At 38.4% G+C, this 14,916-nt stretch overlaps 1 protein-coding gene across 3 annotated transcripts in view; it reads left to right on the top strand.

Annotated features, from left to right (window-relative positions):
• CDC73 (cell division cycle 73) overlaps positions 1 to 14,916 on the top strand; it is a 112,324-nt gene that overhangs the window by 83,801 nt on the left and 13,607 nt on the right. For all 3 annotated transcript variants that reach the window (XM_015635699.3, XM_033516490.1, XM_015635698.3), the window contains exons 11-13: positions 8,701 to 8,758; positions 11,777 to 11,812; positions 12,208 to 12,295. In XM_015635699.3, the coding sequence (XP_015491185.1) occupies positions 8,701 to 8,758; positions 11,777 to 11,812; positions 12,208 to 12,295 (182 nt within the window). The remainder of the gene's footprint in view (positions 1 to 8,700; positions 8,759 to 11,776; positions 11,813 to 12,207; positions 12,296 to 14,916) is intronic.

Below are 14,916 nucleotides of genomic sequence, written 5' to 3' on the forward strand. Positions count from 1 at the left end.
GCACACACTCTGTATCTCAGACTCCAACATGGATCTTGCTGTGAAAGTCTTAAGTTTCATAGTTCTTGCTCTTCTGTTTTGCGTTGTCAGGTGGACTCTAATACCATATGTTGGACTGGGATATGTATCAATTTAAGAGCTGCTTGTTATCAGGAGTTACTTCTTCTGCAGTTCGAAATCACAGCAGACTAGCTACTGCAGGAGACTCTAGTCCATGCTTTGCAGTGAGCTGGCACAGTTCAGAGGACCAGCCGCTGACAGGGCGTGTACTTATCTGGCATGGTTGTGCTGGTCTGGCATGGATCTGTTATGGCAAATTTTATCCATTTAGCTTACAGACCAGCTGTAGCCATCACAGAGTAGTCCCTGGGCAGCACCAGCAGTTTTATTTACGCTACCCTCCCCTGGTTCTCCTTTCCCCCTCTCCTCCATCCCTGTAGTGCTGTGCTCATTCTGATTTCCTTACACCTGTGAAATTTGTTATTATGTACTTCAATATTTGGAAACTATAATGAGGCTTCTATTACCTTTGTGAGATTGATGTTGAATTTTCTGGCATGAAACTGAATTTCAGGATTGGAAGCCTTCTATGACGAGTTTTGCATTTTGAAATAAACATGTTCTATATATTTTTTGTCAGTTCTTCTTTGTCTTGTTACATCAGGTTTTTTTTAGCTGTCCAAGTACAAAAAAGTGAATATATGCTGTTATTTTCTTTAGGTAGTTGGTATAGGAGTTCTTTTCTTCAGTTAAAATTTGTTCTGTAAAACTATCTTTATTTCTGCTTAAACTCCTACTCTCCCTTGCAGGAAATAAGGAAGTTGAAACAATATAATCAGTAGAAATTACCTTTTCATTAATAGTGCAAACAATGGAAGTGAAAGTGACTATAATATTATATAATATATAATATATATTAATGTATAGTATTAGAAGTATTTGCACAATAGTTCGATGCTGTTATCAAATTTTATTTTTTACTGTATAGTTTAAAATTAGGAAGGGAGTTAAAAGCTTGCAATTTATTATTTAAGTATGCCTTGGGGGACTGCATGTAGATTTCTGTGTACATAGAGGTATGAAAATAAACGATACCAGTTTGATGTATAAATAAAATTATGATGTGAAACACTAGTTAAAATATCACAAAAATTTTCTGGATGCAAACAGAAGCCAGAGAATTATTGGGAAGGCTGTAGAGGCAGAGCCACTGAGTTAGATTATTTTGCATGACTCTTTGAAAGGCTTGGATTTTTTCCCAGGCTTCTAGGGGCATTTTTTGAACAAAGCTCTATGTTTTCTGAATCCAATTTATATGAAATAGATATTTCTATCAGACTTCAAGTAGGGCATCTGGACCAGTTTTTAGATACCTTCTTTGAAGTCAACCCTTTGTTTTGGCTGTTTGTTCATACATTGGTATATGCAATATTTAATTTACAGAAAAGTTGTATTCTTTTTAATTGTGCAGTTGTTTCAGTTCATAGTTCTTTAGGCTGGCTTTACTAAAATTTTTAAAGGTTCAGTACTTTAAGTCAGGAAATTATAATAGAGTTGTGGTAGTTAAAGTGAGTCTTTACAGTGTCTTGTACCCTAAATTAAATAGATACATTGAAGTCTGTTCTTAAAGATAAATTTTAGAAGCTTTCCATCCACATGTACTTATTTTCTTTCTCTTTTGAATCAAAGTTTTACTGTGTTCCTCCACAAACTGAGCTGTCTTTGGGTGAATTCTGTCATGGTTTTATAAATTAAAAGCTAGACTTGCCAATACATCAAGCAATATAGCCAATTTATTAATTTGTTCGATAAAAGGGTGAGCAATGACAGTGCTGGGTGCGCAGAGGTCTCCGCCCCAAGCAACGCACAAATTCAGGTCTCGAATGGTAGTCTCTTATACCATTCTAGGTACTTCACTTCCTCAGATTTTCAGTTATTTTCTACTTGCTTTTCTTCATAATCAGCAGTTGTGGTCTTTGAAAATCTCTTGGGGAGATGGTCTGAGATAGTCTTCTGATGTCTCTCCAGCCTCCCATTCTTCTTTTAAAATATCTTTTTTCCACTGGCATTACTTTTGGTTATACAGTTTGTCTAAGCAAGCATATATATTCTGTTAGTCAGCATACATTTTGAAAGCCTTCTTTCAGTCCTTTCACAACCTAAAACTAGCATGTCTAAAAAATGTCTTCATAGGGCCTCTTCCTCAGTTATTACAAAACTCAAAGTCAGCGTGTTTCAAAATGCCTTTGTAGAGCCTCTCAGCTCATGTTAGTCCTACTTCCCCTTCTTAAGTGATTACAAATTCTTCCATACTCAAAAACCCCACAATTTATAGCATGTACAAAAGATAGTTTGAAACTTATACTACAAGGTAGTTTAAACCTTTTATTAATTACTTGCAAGTAATTACAATTTTGTTGTTGAAACAAACTATTAGCTAAAAGTTTACTGTTATATAGTTACCTTGTTAAACCCTACTTCCATGCCTTACTTTAGGTGATTCTTAAAATTCTTCTTTCTGATAATCCCATGGTCTCTGGCCACATTGCCTGCAGACACACATATATAGGTGGGTGCTATTCAATTGACATGAATCACAACCTGATTTCTCACAATGGCTGGTGAAGCTAGAAGCTGTTATACATGCAAACAGTTGCTAATACTGCTTGCAGAATCAAATGTTACTTTTTGCTTCTACTGGTTCTGGGCGGGAGCATGCAAGCTACCCAAAAATTTTCAGATTTGTGGGTGAAATTGTGGGACTAATTTAAATATTATTAAGGAAAAAGATAGTAATTAAATTTACGAAATTAAAGCCACAAGATGGCATCAAATTATCAACTCTGTCCTTTGCTCTTAATGGTTTGGGTTTTTTTAAAAGTCAAAGTACTACAGGCTTTATCAGTCTCTACCTAGAAGCCAGATGGGAAAGGGATTATGCCATGAAATCGTTTTTCCTTTCACTATTTTAACCTGTGAAGCTGCCATAAGATATTATTAATAATTTGGTTTTAAACAGGAGGGTTTATTTTCTAAAATGTAGCAGGAATTACTGTTCAGGCTATTTTTCATTCCAGTTTGGAAATGAAGGTAACCTAACTGGATGTTAATGCTCACTTAGACCTAAGAAAAACACTAAGTATCTAAAACACAGACTTTTTTTTAAAATTCAGGAATATAATAGTTTGGTCCTGATGCATGTGTCAGGTAAAAATATTGGTAATGGGTAATTTTGTTAATTAATATGCATAATTGTTGTTTTTAAAAATTGTTTTTTCTAGAAAGGTCAAAAAACACTCCAAAAGGTTTTAAAAGGTGTGCAAAAAAACCAACCAAACAAACCCCACAACGCTCACTCTTAAGAAACTTAAACGCAACCATAGCTGTACCAACCTCATATACTGATCTGTTTTTTTCTCATGCATAGGTTTGTGAACGCAGTATTTTTAGGTGTTTAGGTACGTGTCCTAGTTTAGGGCAGATTATGGGAGGAAACCTCTAAAAGGAGTCCCTCTAGAGAGCAGGTTCAAGTGGCCCCTCCCTCTACTGGTTCGGGAAAATATTTCCTTGGAGAAAAGTACAAAAAACCTATTTATTTAACCAGCAAGGTATTCTCAATCATGAAAAATGAATAATATTAAACAATGGAATGTCTTGCTGTTCTGAAGAGATGGCAAATTTAGAAAGTCTGTTGTGGATTGTAGCTCGGCTCACTCAGTCTCTTATCAGTCACTCCTGTGCTGGAAAATGCTGCATCCCGGGCCCCAGTGGACCCCAGGTTGTGACCTCCTGGTGTATTTCTGACTTTTCAGTCCAGAGCAGACTCGAACAGTTCAACGAAAAAAGGAAAAACACGGTCCAGGGAACTTCTCTGCTTCAGCTAGCTAAGAACTAACTAAAAGTGAAGGAGAACTCTGTCTTGCTGTCCATCCATGCTGCAGACAACACAGTCTGTGAGAGGAATGCAGAAGAAAGAAACTGCGTTTCTTCTCCCCCTCTTTGCTCTCGGAACCAGCCTTAAAGGTGCAGAACTTATTTCTAGGCTAAACAGATGAATGGGGATACAATTCAGCATCATAAAGTCATCTCAGGACAGTACAACAATGCTAATTAGCAGAAGGAATGTTGTAATCCCTGCGGGAGACCCCTCCGTTCTTACCCTCCCGTGGAGAAGAGCCAGCCTTCACGGAGCCCGGTCGGGGAGGGGATCCTGGAGTGGATACAACATAGACTAAAAGTATCTTAGACACAGGAGGCTCAGACCTGCTTGGAGTATTCCTGGGTTTATTGTGTGTGGTCCATCCGGGGCAAGAAAAAGGCCAAAATGCTCTGGGACTTATCTCTTATACTAGGGGGAGGGGGGTGGTCAGAGATACAGGGGTGTTACAGCCAATGGGATAGGGGAAGGGGAAAGGGTTTTCAGGTAGGGTTTAATTGAGGGTGAATTCTTCTCTTGGGACATACCAATGATTTTTAGACGCAACAAAGGAATACACTAAACACAAACACATTGTTGAGCAGAGATATTTTAAATGTCTAAAATGATAGGGAACATAAGCACTAAAATGAGTCCCACAGAGATGCAGATCCAGCACTATAGGGAAACGAGGCAGTGAGGCTCAGGAAATATGGAGCCAATCACATTCTGTGTCAGGTTATTGCTTCTGAATGGTGAAAATGTAAATCATAAATAAACTATATATATATATATATATATATATAACCTTTTATGGTAAATTGGCAGAAGTAAATAAAGTAATATGTTTTTGATTAAAAAATAATGTTAAGTGGTTGTCTTAAAGATTTGTATTTTTCAAATTATATGGCTTTGTTACTAGATTAGTTTCAGTTTATGAATATTCATAATATGCTCCTTAACAGTGTCAAACAGCTTATGCATATGAATTAGGTACGTCATTTTTTGAGCAGAACTGTCTAAGTATTCAGAAATTCTGAGGAAATGAATGTTCTTTAAATAGCTAGACAGTGATTTCTGCTGCTTGTGATGCTTAGGGTACAGCTGCATGAACAAAAGCTCCCTTAGCTGCACTTCGAATTTGCAGTGTGCTGGTCACTTAAGAGTAACTTTTAGATTAAAAATTTCATTAGAAGATTTGGAATATCTTCCGTTGTTCTCAGTGAGAGAACTTGCAGGAAGTGAGAGTGTGCAAACAAGGAGTTGCCTCTGAGTAGCTGAAAGGCCACAAATCACCAGCAGCATCTCCTTTGTGTAGCTGGATGAAGCAGCTACAGAGGTTATTTTGTCAGATAAATGCTCTTTTTCTCTGGGAGAAATCCTAGAATGGAGTTCTCTGTGGTTATACCTGCCTTAAGAATAGAGCTTGTCTTAAATCAGTGTGTTGTCATAGAAAAAGCTTATATCTCCATCTGAATGCTTTTGAAAAGCATTAATTTTAAATTCTAACTTAGCAGGATGAAGGAAAATACTAACAAAATTATCCTGATAATGACTTCCTTACTGACACCAGGTTTTCCTCTCCACTTGCAGGTCTTATCAACCATCACAGCTCTGCACTTCTTTTCCTCATCTTAGTAGTATACATTTCTCCTTACAAATCTTCTGAGAAATGTGGGGGAGAAGTATTAATCAGTTTCTTTTGCACATTGGCTGCAGCTTTTACATTATAGGAGTTAGTGGTTAGATCACTGAAAATTGTAAAAAGAGAAGGGGTGTAAATTACCTCCAAAGGATTGATGGTACACCTTCAATCAGGTGACAGCTGAGATTTGAGGATACCTCAATATCAGGAGTTGTGAGCTGAGGAAGGTTCATTCCTGAGATGATCACAGTCGAAGGTACCAATTTATACATATAAAAGCTGTGACCTCTATAATTTATTGATTTGCAGAATTTGGTCTTAAAAATGGAATGGTCATAGGCATGGAAGATGGAAGAGGAGAGTGTAAAGAACTCCCAAACAGATGATTTGCCAATTACTTCATTAGGCTCAAGTCACTGTGAAATAAATTGGTCAGGAGACAGACTCCTGTTTTATGCCTTTATTAGGACTCAGCTCTGGGGTGGGGGTCCGAGGAGTCACTTGGACCACTGGTGCTCCCACACTGGCAGCTCCAAGGAGGAGGCACAATTCAGCTTTGCAGCACACACTGCAGAGCTGGTGCTTCCATCCTCATGAGAATAGCCAGGAGGCTTCTTGTTCTGGCTCCTTGTCTAGGTCAGTCCTTTCCAGTCCTCTTAGGTCATGGTGATGTAAGAAGATTTTTTGTTGTTGTTGTTGTTGTTGTTTTTTTGGGGGGGGTTTTTTGGGTTTTTTTTTTTGTTTGTTTTTTTAAGTAGGCTTAGGTGATGCAGGAAGGCGATCTGTCATCATAGCTTGCTAGAATACGTTCCTTTGTCCTTTTATTCCTTTGTTAGCTCGTTGTTTTGGTGTCTTGCATGCCTTAGTTTGCATATTACTCCGGCGCACAGCTCCCTGGGAGTAGCTTTGTTACATCGTGGCACAGTCCCCATGAGAGCAGCTTTGTTACATAGTACCAGGGAAGTAAGGGAAAGGGGTAGAGGTATGTCTTTTAAGAACTCTTAAAAACACTTCAACAACTGGTAAGTAATCAACATAACTAACAACTATCGGAGTAAACAAGGGGTACAAAAAACAAGGTTTACAAATGGGACAAGAACATTAACTGTACACAACTAAACACGGTATTTTAACCAGGTTGGATTTCTTGAGAGATTTTATTCATGACAACTGGTTTGGCTTGGGTTCTTATTTGGTTATAATTCTTCACAAGTTTCTCTGCAGCAGCTCCTGGTTGCCTCCCTTCACTGTAGGGCATATTTGAGACACGGGAAGCACAGGATGAGTGGCAGAGGAGGCAGAAATGCTGTACTGCTGATTCTGTAGGGGCGGAAGGAGGAATGAAGGTGTGGGACAGCACACAGTAATGGTTATGCATCTGAACTGGATTTGGAAACTTGAAACTTGGCATTGCAGGAGTTGATGTTTCTTTAGCTTGATAATTTTCTTCACATTTCATCAAGTTCTGTGAATTTAAGGAAGTGTTATGAAGGAATTCTTGATTTCTTCAAAATGAGTAACTAGTGCAGCACAGAATCATTCTTTTGACACAGAACATGGTACTCTTCTATGGAAAGAGGTGCAGAATGTTTTATTTTTGCTTTCTGGGCAACTGGAAGTAAAAAGAAAGATGCTGTTTCTCAGTTGCAAGGCTTGTCTCAAAGGTACTCAGCCTTTCCTGCTGCTCTTCCTCTAGAGTGTAATGTTATTTTCATTTTTATAATTTTCTGAGTAATTGTGAAAGGACATTGGCAAAAATACCTTTTCTCTGCTGCTATATAAATAAGTCTTAAAATAACAGGTACTGACTCAACTGCTTTTACATAAATTTTGGTGTTTTAATAACCAGAAAAGAGTACAGCAAAATTTGGGATAGACCCATTACATTAACCCAGTGCACAGTTAAATCCTTGTACTAAAGATGAATGTGAGGTTGCTTGCATTACATTACATTAACTGTAACTTTGTAAAAGTTACAAAAGCTGCTCACTGCACCACATGACAGCTCCAGCTTATTGTAACTAATCATGGGTGGCTTCACTAATAATCAGGGAAGAGAGGCTTTGAGTAAATTTATGTTTTCTATGGGCTTGTGTTCGAGCTTCTATTTGTAATTCAGAGATCATGAGATAAAGAGTTCTAACTTTCATAATGAAAAAGTAAAGCAGTTCCTCTAATTGTTATTTAAATCATGGAATGTGAGCCTTCTCATTAGCTTTCATTTATTTTGCATTACAAAATACACTGTTATTTATGCATCCACATAGGAATCTGTTAATGCCATACTGGAGTCCTTTCCAATGGTTTTTCTCTGAGTGGGATCTCTGACCTTTCTCAGTGTCTCATGCTTCTAGGATGCCTTACATAGTGTTTAAGTAATTTTCAGATAAAATCTATGGTTTCATGTTAAAAAGGTTTTTTCCTGTCAGCTCTGCAAATAAAAGTGGCTGGAATATACTGCAGCTTTTTAGCTATGTTTTATGTTCGGTGAGGTTTCACAGCAGTAATTGAGAGCAGAATTTGTTCTTGCAGGAATTGTTTTGCTTTGGAAGCAGATGTGTGACCTCACTGTTTTCTTTGGTGCTGTGTCGACTCTGGGGAGTTAAAAAGAATAAATAGTAGTGCGGGTCTTTTTTGTGTTACATTAAGGTAATAAGATAAGGCATGAGCAGAACTAATTATCCTAAGAGTGCTATTTCTGGGCACTAAAACTCATCAAGTCAGGAATGCATTGCAATTTCTTGGTTCTGGTTTTCCATCTAAAGCATAAGCAGATCTTGTTTGGAAATTTCTACAGCAAATTGCTTACATTTACATTACTAACCCTCAGTGAAAGTGATTGTAGGTAAAATTAAACAATACTATAAATAGGAAAGGTTTCTTTGAATGTATATGTAAAAAAAATGTATGATTGGTTAAAATGTAAGACTTTAAAAGTTTGAGGTTGTCTCTCTTCCCTAAACCTAAAGCAGGATCTATAAAGAGTTTGGAATATTTTCTCTATTTTCTTCCATCTCTTTAGTGGAAACATACTGCTGTCCCTATCATGATATTTTCTGTACCTCTGTGTTCATTTGAAAAACTTGTACACCTGAGACAAAGGTCAGCTGATAATGTTGCTTCTTCTATCTTTTCCAAGGAAGGTGCATCTGCTCGAAAAACACAAACTCCAGCAGCACAGCCTGTGCCACGACCAGGTAAGGTGGCCCACTGTCACATGTGCACCTGTCCCACATATGTGTGAGTTTCAAACAAGTTCTATTTAAAACTGTAGATAGCTCAAGAATGAAGTATGGGTCATTTATATTTGGCCTTTAACTGTACATATATTGGAAAAAAACATAGTGTTTTGTTTAATGCTTTATCATGGGACTTGGGCACATTCTCTTCAGTGTGTTGCCCAATTAGCCTATGGAAAGGGTGCACTGCTGAAATGAAAGTCACAGACTTCTTGGTCATGGGCTTGGTATGTCACCAATTAAAATTTCACAAAATTCCCACTCAGATATCTTACAAGAGCTGGTTCATACTCCAAGGATAAACAAACAGAATAGCTAATCTCAAAAAGAGACATATTACTTCTAGGGTTAATATATCAGAAATAAGTAGTTCTCTGACTGTGATATCATTATTTCTTTACACTTCTTATCACATAAGGTATTTGTAATGGGGCCAAAATCCTCAACTGGGCTTTTAATTCCCGTTTAGTAGATTTTGGCTACCAAGTCCATTTGTCTGTCAGATTGAATCCTGAGTTTTGAATCAATGATGTATGATAAATATACTTTGTTTAAATAAGAAACCCTTAGGATCAGTTTTTAGAAGTATGTAATACCAGTACATGAGAGGGACAGTGTTTGCAAACTGGTGTGCAGATTTGTCTCTGGTTTACATCCTTTGAGAGTTTAGTGGTTTGGTGGAAGAAGGTCTCACGTGAAAGGTGCTATTTCAGGACAAAATGATGTTATGAAGGTCATGGGGACATTATGGGGGGCTTGGAAGCAAAGCTACCAGTTAAAATGAATATACTTTTTCTAGAAGTACTGCTGGAATACTGTGTATCCTTGTTGAGACTCTAAATGCTTTTAATGTGTGCCTTGCTAATTCCTTGAGATTTGTTTGCAGGATTTAATGCTAAGACTTAATATTGTAAAGCTACTTCTTCCCCCAGAATCCATTCTAATATTGAATGTTCTCAGCATGCCTAAATGCTGTTGTGCACAGATTCTTCTGCTGGTTATTTTTGAACTGGAAAGGTCATGCTGCCTGTCATACTTATCTCACTAGCCCTGTTAAGCATCCTAATGCAAATGGAGTTGACAGACAGCAGTATGAAAAGGGTAGAAGTGGCAAGAATGGAAATGTGACTGAGTTGTCACAGGCCCTGCTGTGACTTCCTGGGCATTTCCTGCCAGCAGTGTGGCATTTGTACATTATACAGGTGATACTGATACTATCCTGCTCTAAGGCCGGCCCTCCATTATCTTGCCTTTATATTGGAAATTTAAGAGAGAATAAAGAAGACAGATGTAGTCAGAAGATATTTCTTTTTCTGTTTGTTCTAGGATATTTTTCTAATTTTGATATTTGGATATTTTAAGAATTCTGATATTCTGTTCTTAGCAGTGAAAGCAACTAAACCCTGCTGTTTCCAGGAGGATGCTGCTTTGCACATAGGAATCATTAGTTAAATTAGGCTAAACTGTTGTACATTAGTGATTTGAAGAAAATAATTGAGATGTGCTCTTAAATTTTATTTTTGGCACCATTTTGCATTGCCAACTTTTCTCCTAACCTGTGTTTGTACAGCTATTAAATTTCTTACAGATGCTTATTCTCCCTCCCCTTTTTGTTTTGTTGTTTTTTGCCTTAAGACAGCTGGCTCTGCCCATAATGTCAAGAATATTTTTACTTCAAGGAGATACCTAGATTAAAAAAAAAATAATTAAAAAACATAGGTAGGTAAAATTCATGTAGTTCAATACAGCATTGCCAATTATATCTGTGCATTTGACAGTGTTAGGAAAAGATAATTAAGGAAATGGTCTCAATATTTCAATAATGGCAAGTATGTGCTGTGAATATTTATACTTTTCAAGGAAGTTTCTGAAACAGTTGGTCATAAATAAACAAGAGCAAGTTGGTGCTAAGCAGTTGGTAGTCAATTAATGAAATTTGTCCTGCACAGTAGCAGTTGAGACTTGAGTTAGTCTGCACCAATCTGTCTACTGCTCACCATTTTCTGAATTAGGATAAACATGGATGATGATGATGATTATCAAATGCTACACTTCCCTCCTAAAGTTAGGGCTTCTGAAAACTGAATTATAAAATGTTGATTTGGGGATGCCAGGCAGGTCAGTAATAGCACCAAAGTGAAGAAACAAAGATGCTTTTCCACTCTTGGAATGCAGTGTCTCCCGTACTGAGGTGACTGGAGTCTGGAAGACTGAAGGTGAAGCATATTACTGGAGAGGTGGGGGGCAGCTCTTTGGTTGCTATCAGTCCAACACTGGTTTTGCAGGTTTCTTTTGTGGTTGATGGTAATTTTTTGGGGGGTGGGTTGTTGTTTTTTTGGGGGTTTTTTTGGGTTTTTTTGGTTGCTTGGGTGGTTTTCCCCTTGAGTGTCAAGCTTAACTGTTTCTGGCTCCTGAAGGAAGACCTCATGTAACTCAAACTGCAATCCAATCCACAATTAACCTGAGTAAGCCTGAAATTCAGGTTTTGATTGTAGAAAATTCTATATATGTTTAGGGTAGCTAAGTCTCATGGATGTCATGTGCAATAATAACTACTAATGAAAAGATGAGGTGTAGAGATCAGTTTGCTGTGAAGGCTTTCCTGTTGGTTCAGCACTACTGAAGATGTACAAGCAGCTTTTTTCAAGATTGCTGGTAATTTTTTTCCATGATGTTGTGTCCTGCCCTTTTTTGGAGGATACAGAGGAGATGAGTAGCTTCAGTAAAACTGGGAGAGATTGACTCAACTCTCCTAACATCTGCTTCAAGCTGGTCAAAAGCTGTTTGTTTTCTGAATACTCAAACCCAAATTATAAATCCCTTCTTCATCTTAGTGTCTTGCATCTGTAAAAATGATCTAATGACTGTAGTGTAACTCTGCCCTATTCACTCCTGCAGTTAAACTGATGCCTTGCAATGACATTTGGATATATGTCCTAGTCATTCTGGTGTATTTTTTTGGTTTTTTTTCCTCAGTTTCTCAAGCAAGACCACCTCCAAACCAGAAAAAAGGTGAGTCAAGTTTAGTTACATGATCATTTTTGTGTGAATTGTGCCCACTTTTCCTTTTTTGATTTTTTTCTGACACTACAAGCAACAATATAAACAAGCAGTGGAGTATATAGCATGTATTCTGTATAGCATAACAGCATTCTGTTTTGCTATGTATGGGTCCTCCACATGTTGGGAGACTCATAGAGATCTGCTTTTTTGGTAAATTAAAATCCTGACTTTAGAAAAGCTTTACTACTATTTTCCTTGACTATTTTTTCATGATTGGGATCTTGTAAGCAAGAGTTTTGTTACGTACAGTTCCTTTAATGTAAAAAGGGGGGAGGGGAGGAAACAACAACCAGAACACAACCAAAAAACCCCTCCAGGCAAGTCTAACTTTATTATCTCTACAGGATCTCGAACTCCCATAATCATTATTCCAGCAGCCACGACCTCTTTAATAACAATGCTTAATGCAAAGGACCTTTTGCAAGATCTGAAGTAAGTAGCTGATTAGAACATACTGTATAACAAATTGTTTTCAGACATAAAGTTATACTACCACCTAATTAGTAATTCAGCAAGTGGGTTCATTTACTGTCTTGTGACAAGCTAGTTTTGCAGACCAGAGTATAAAATTAATTCTTCTTGACCAGTAGGAAAAAAGCAAAAACCTAATTCACAGTTTTGGCTCAATTGTGACCTGTGGGCAGATTTAGGAAACTCTTGCAGTAGCAGCTGGAATGTGTGCAGTGCTTTTCTTTGATGTAACATCTGTGCAGTCATGTGCAAGTGAACCCTTACTATGGAAGAAGGCTGACATAAGCTGACCAAGGGAGCTCATGGAGCTCAGAAAAGATTTTGGGAAAGGACCACAACTATTATAAAGGAAAAGGTGACCAGATGGGTTGTATTGCACTCTATCAGCCAAGCATCTCAGCTGGTTGTGCAAATAAAGAATTTTTTCTTAAGTTCACATATTGTCATTAAGTATTGACGCAAATTCATCCAGGGAAATTTCAGTGAGTTGCTAAAATTTGTTAATCACATCACAAATCTCATTCTAAGGTTTAATTCATTATGGGTGAATGAATATTTCTGCTTATCCAACAGATCATGCTTTTTAGACTTGCCTATCAGTAAATATCAGGTAATTTTTTGGAAACAGTCATTTTCACAGAGAAATACACTGTTGTAGGTTGTCTACAATGGTATGACCAGAAAATGGAGGGGGTCATCTTTTTATCACCTCCAGTACTCATCTTTTGTGACACTGTTAAGACTGCTTTTTGTCTAAACCAGGTTTTTGTGGTGGTATAGCTTCTGCAGGAGTTGCCCTAGAACTGTTTAAAACTGTGCTCTGGGATACCAGGTGCCTTCTGATCTGCAGCTAGTTCCAGTTCCTATCTTACTGCCACAGGCCATCAAAGATGCAGTGAGTGTACTGGACTCTTGGTGTCTCTCCTGAAATACTTTGAGAGAAGGCAGGTTTTTAATATTACTTAATATGCAAGCCATTAGAGCACTGATCTAATTGGGTTGACAGAGGATGTTGTTTGTTTATGTGAGTTTTTATATTTAGGAAAAAAGCTCACAACAAGCCCTGGCTTTTACAGCTGTGTAATTTGTGACTTCCTGGCACAGGTGTACCCAGAAAGGAATGAAGCATCTGTGCAGTGGGTTGCTGGCCAAATGCCAGTGCGCTCACAAAAAATCATCTACTCATCTTCCTCTGCTATAATTGGAACAGAGGTGAAAATAACCAGGTAAACTAAAGCTCCTGCGGTTGAGAAAAGGATTAAGTCAAACTTCTTTAGGGGAAAAACAGGCTCAAAACTTTAAAGGGTGTAAAGATAACTTTATTAACAGAATTAAAAGGAAAATTATAAGAACTAAAATAAACCTTTAGAACACCTTTCATCCCCCCTTCTTTTTAGAAGGTTCTTTCTATTTCTCACCAACAATGTAAAGAGACAAGAAAAACCCTGGGATTCTGAGTCAGTTTAGCACTTCTAAAAATAAATGTTTCTTCAGTTTGCTTAGGGAGAGGAGTCTCACCTGCCACGCCACAGGAAACAATTTCTCGTGGTTTTAATTTTCAGGAACAGCAGCCTGCCCAGAAATCTGAAACCGTGAAGTCCCTCCCACGTTTTGGCAGTCTTCTCACAATTGCCTCCATGGGTCATTGGCTTATGGAGTGCAATTTTTTAAGGATGAGCTGTTCTAGTATAGAAGTAAAGGTTCTGTCTCTGGAAGCAAAGGCTCTCTCTGTTCCAGTCACATCAAAGCTTTGTTCAACATCTATATTCCCTAGTTCTCGTCTGAGGTGTGGATGAACACTGCATCCTCACATGCACTTTACGAATTTCAGGGAAATAGTTTGGTGTATTATATTCTCACCTTGGCTTGCAAAAGGTTTTCAGCTCTGAAACCTGAGCATCTCCTCTCCTTTCCTCTGGGCATCGGCCCTTCCTTCTTCAATGACGTTGGTGTCACGCTGTTGTTTTCTTCACCTGCCTTCACCTTTCCTTTTCTCTGACTTGGGAGAAGGCTGGTGTCCACAGATTTATTTGTTCTCAAATGGAATTTTTCAGCGCTGAAAAGGTTAATCTCGCCCGGGCCCTGCATCAGGGAATTTCCTCTCGCTGTTGGTTACGAGGAGCTACTCTTAGTGTTGATCTTGGTCGCATTATTTATTACTCGTGGCAGCACTGAAAGGGTAAATCTCGTGCGGGCCATGCATCAGCGAAATAGCTCACTGTGCTTCTCGCTGCTAATCCTGTGGTCTCCGTCGGCACCCTGCCGGCTCTGCTCTTGGGCAGCTCCCGGTCCTAGCTGCATGGTGTCCTGCGGCGCCAGGATGATTTTCCGGGAGCAAAAATCTCGGCGGCCGCGCTGGGCCTAGTGGCTTCCCCTCCCCCAGCCCTGCAGCCGCGCCGGGGGTGGGGCCTTCTCTTCTGTAGAAAGCAGGAAGCAAGAGAGAGCTTTCCGCGGTTTTTTCCTTCTTAAATATGATTTATAGAGGGGTGTCCAGCTTCTCTAATTGGGTTAGCAGTGTATCAGTTTTCAGAGCCAGATAGCTATTGGTTCTGTCAGCTAAAGGAATCTGTAAGTTTGTCACA

This window comes from Parus major, chromosome 8 (assembly GCF_001522545.3).
Source record: "Parus major isolate Abel chromosome 8, Parus_major1.1, whole genome shotgun sequence".
NCBI classification, from domain to species: Eukaryota; Metazoa; Chordata; class Aves; order Passeriformes; family Paridae; genus Parus; species Parus major.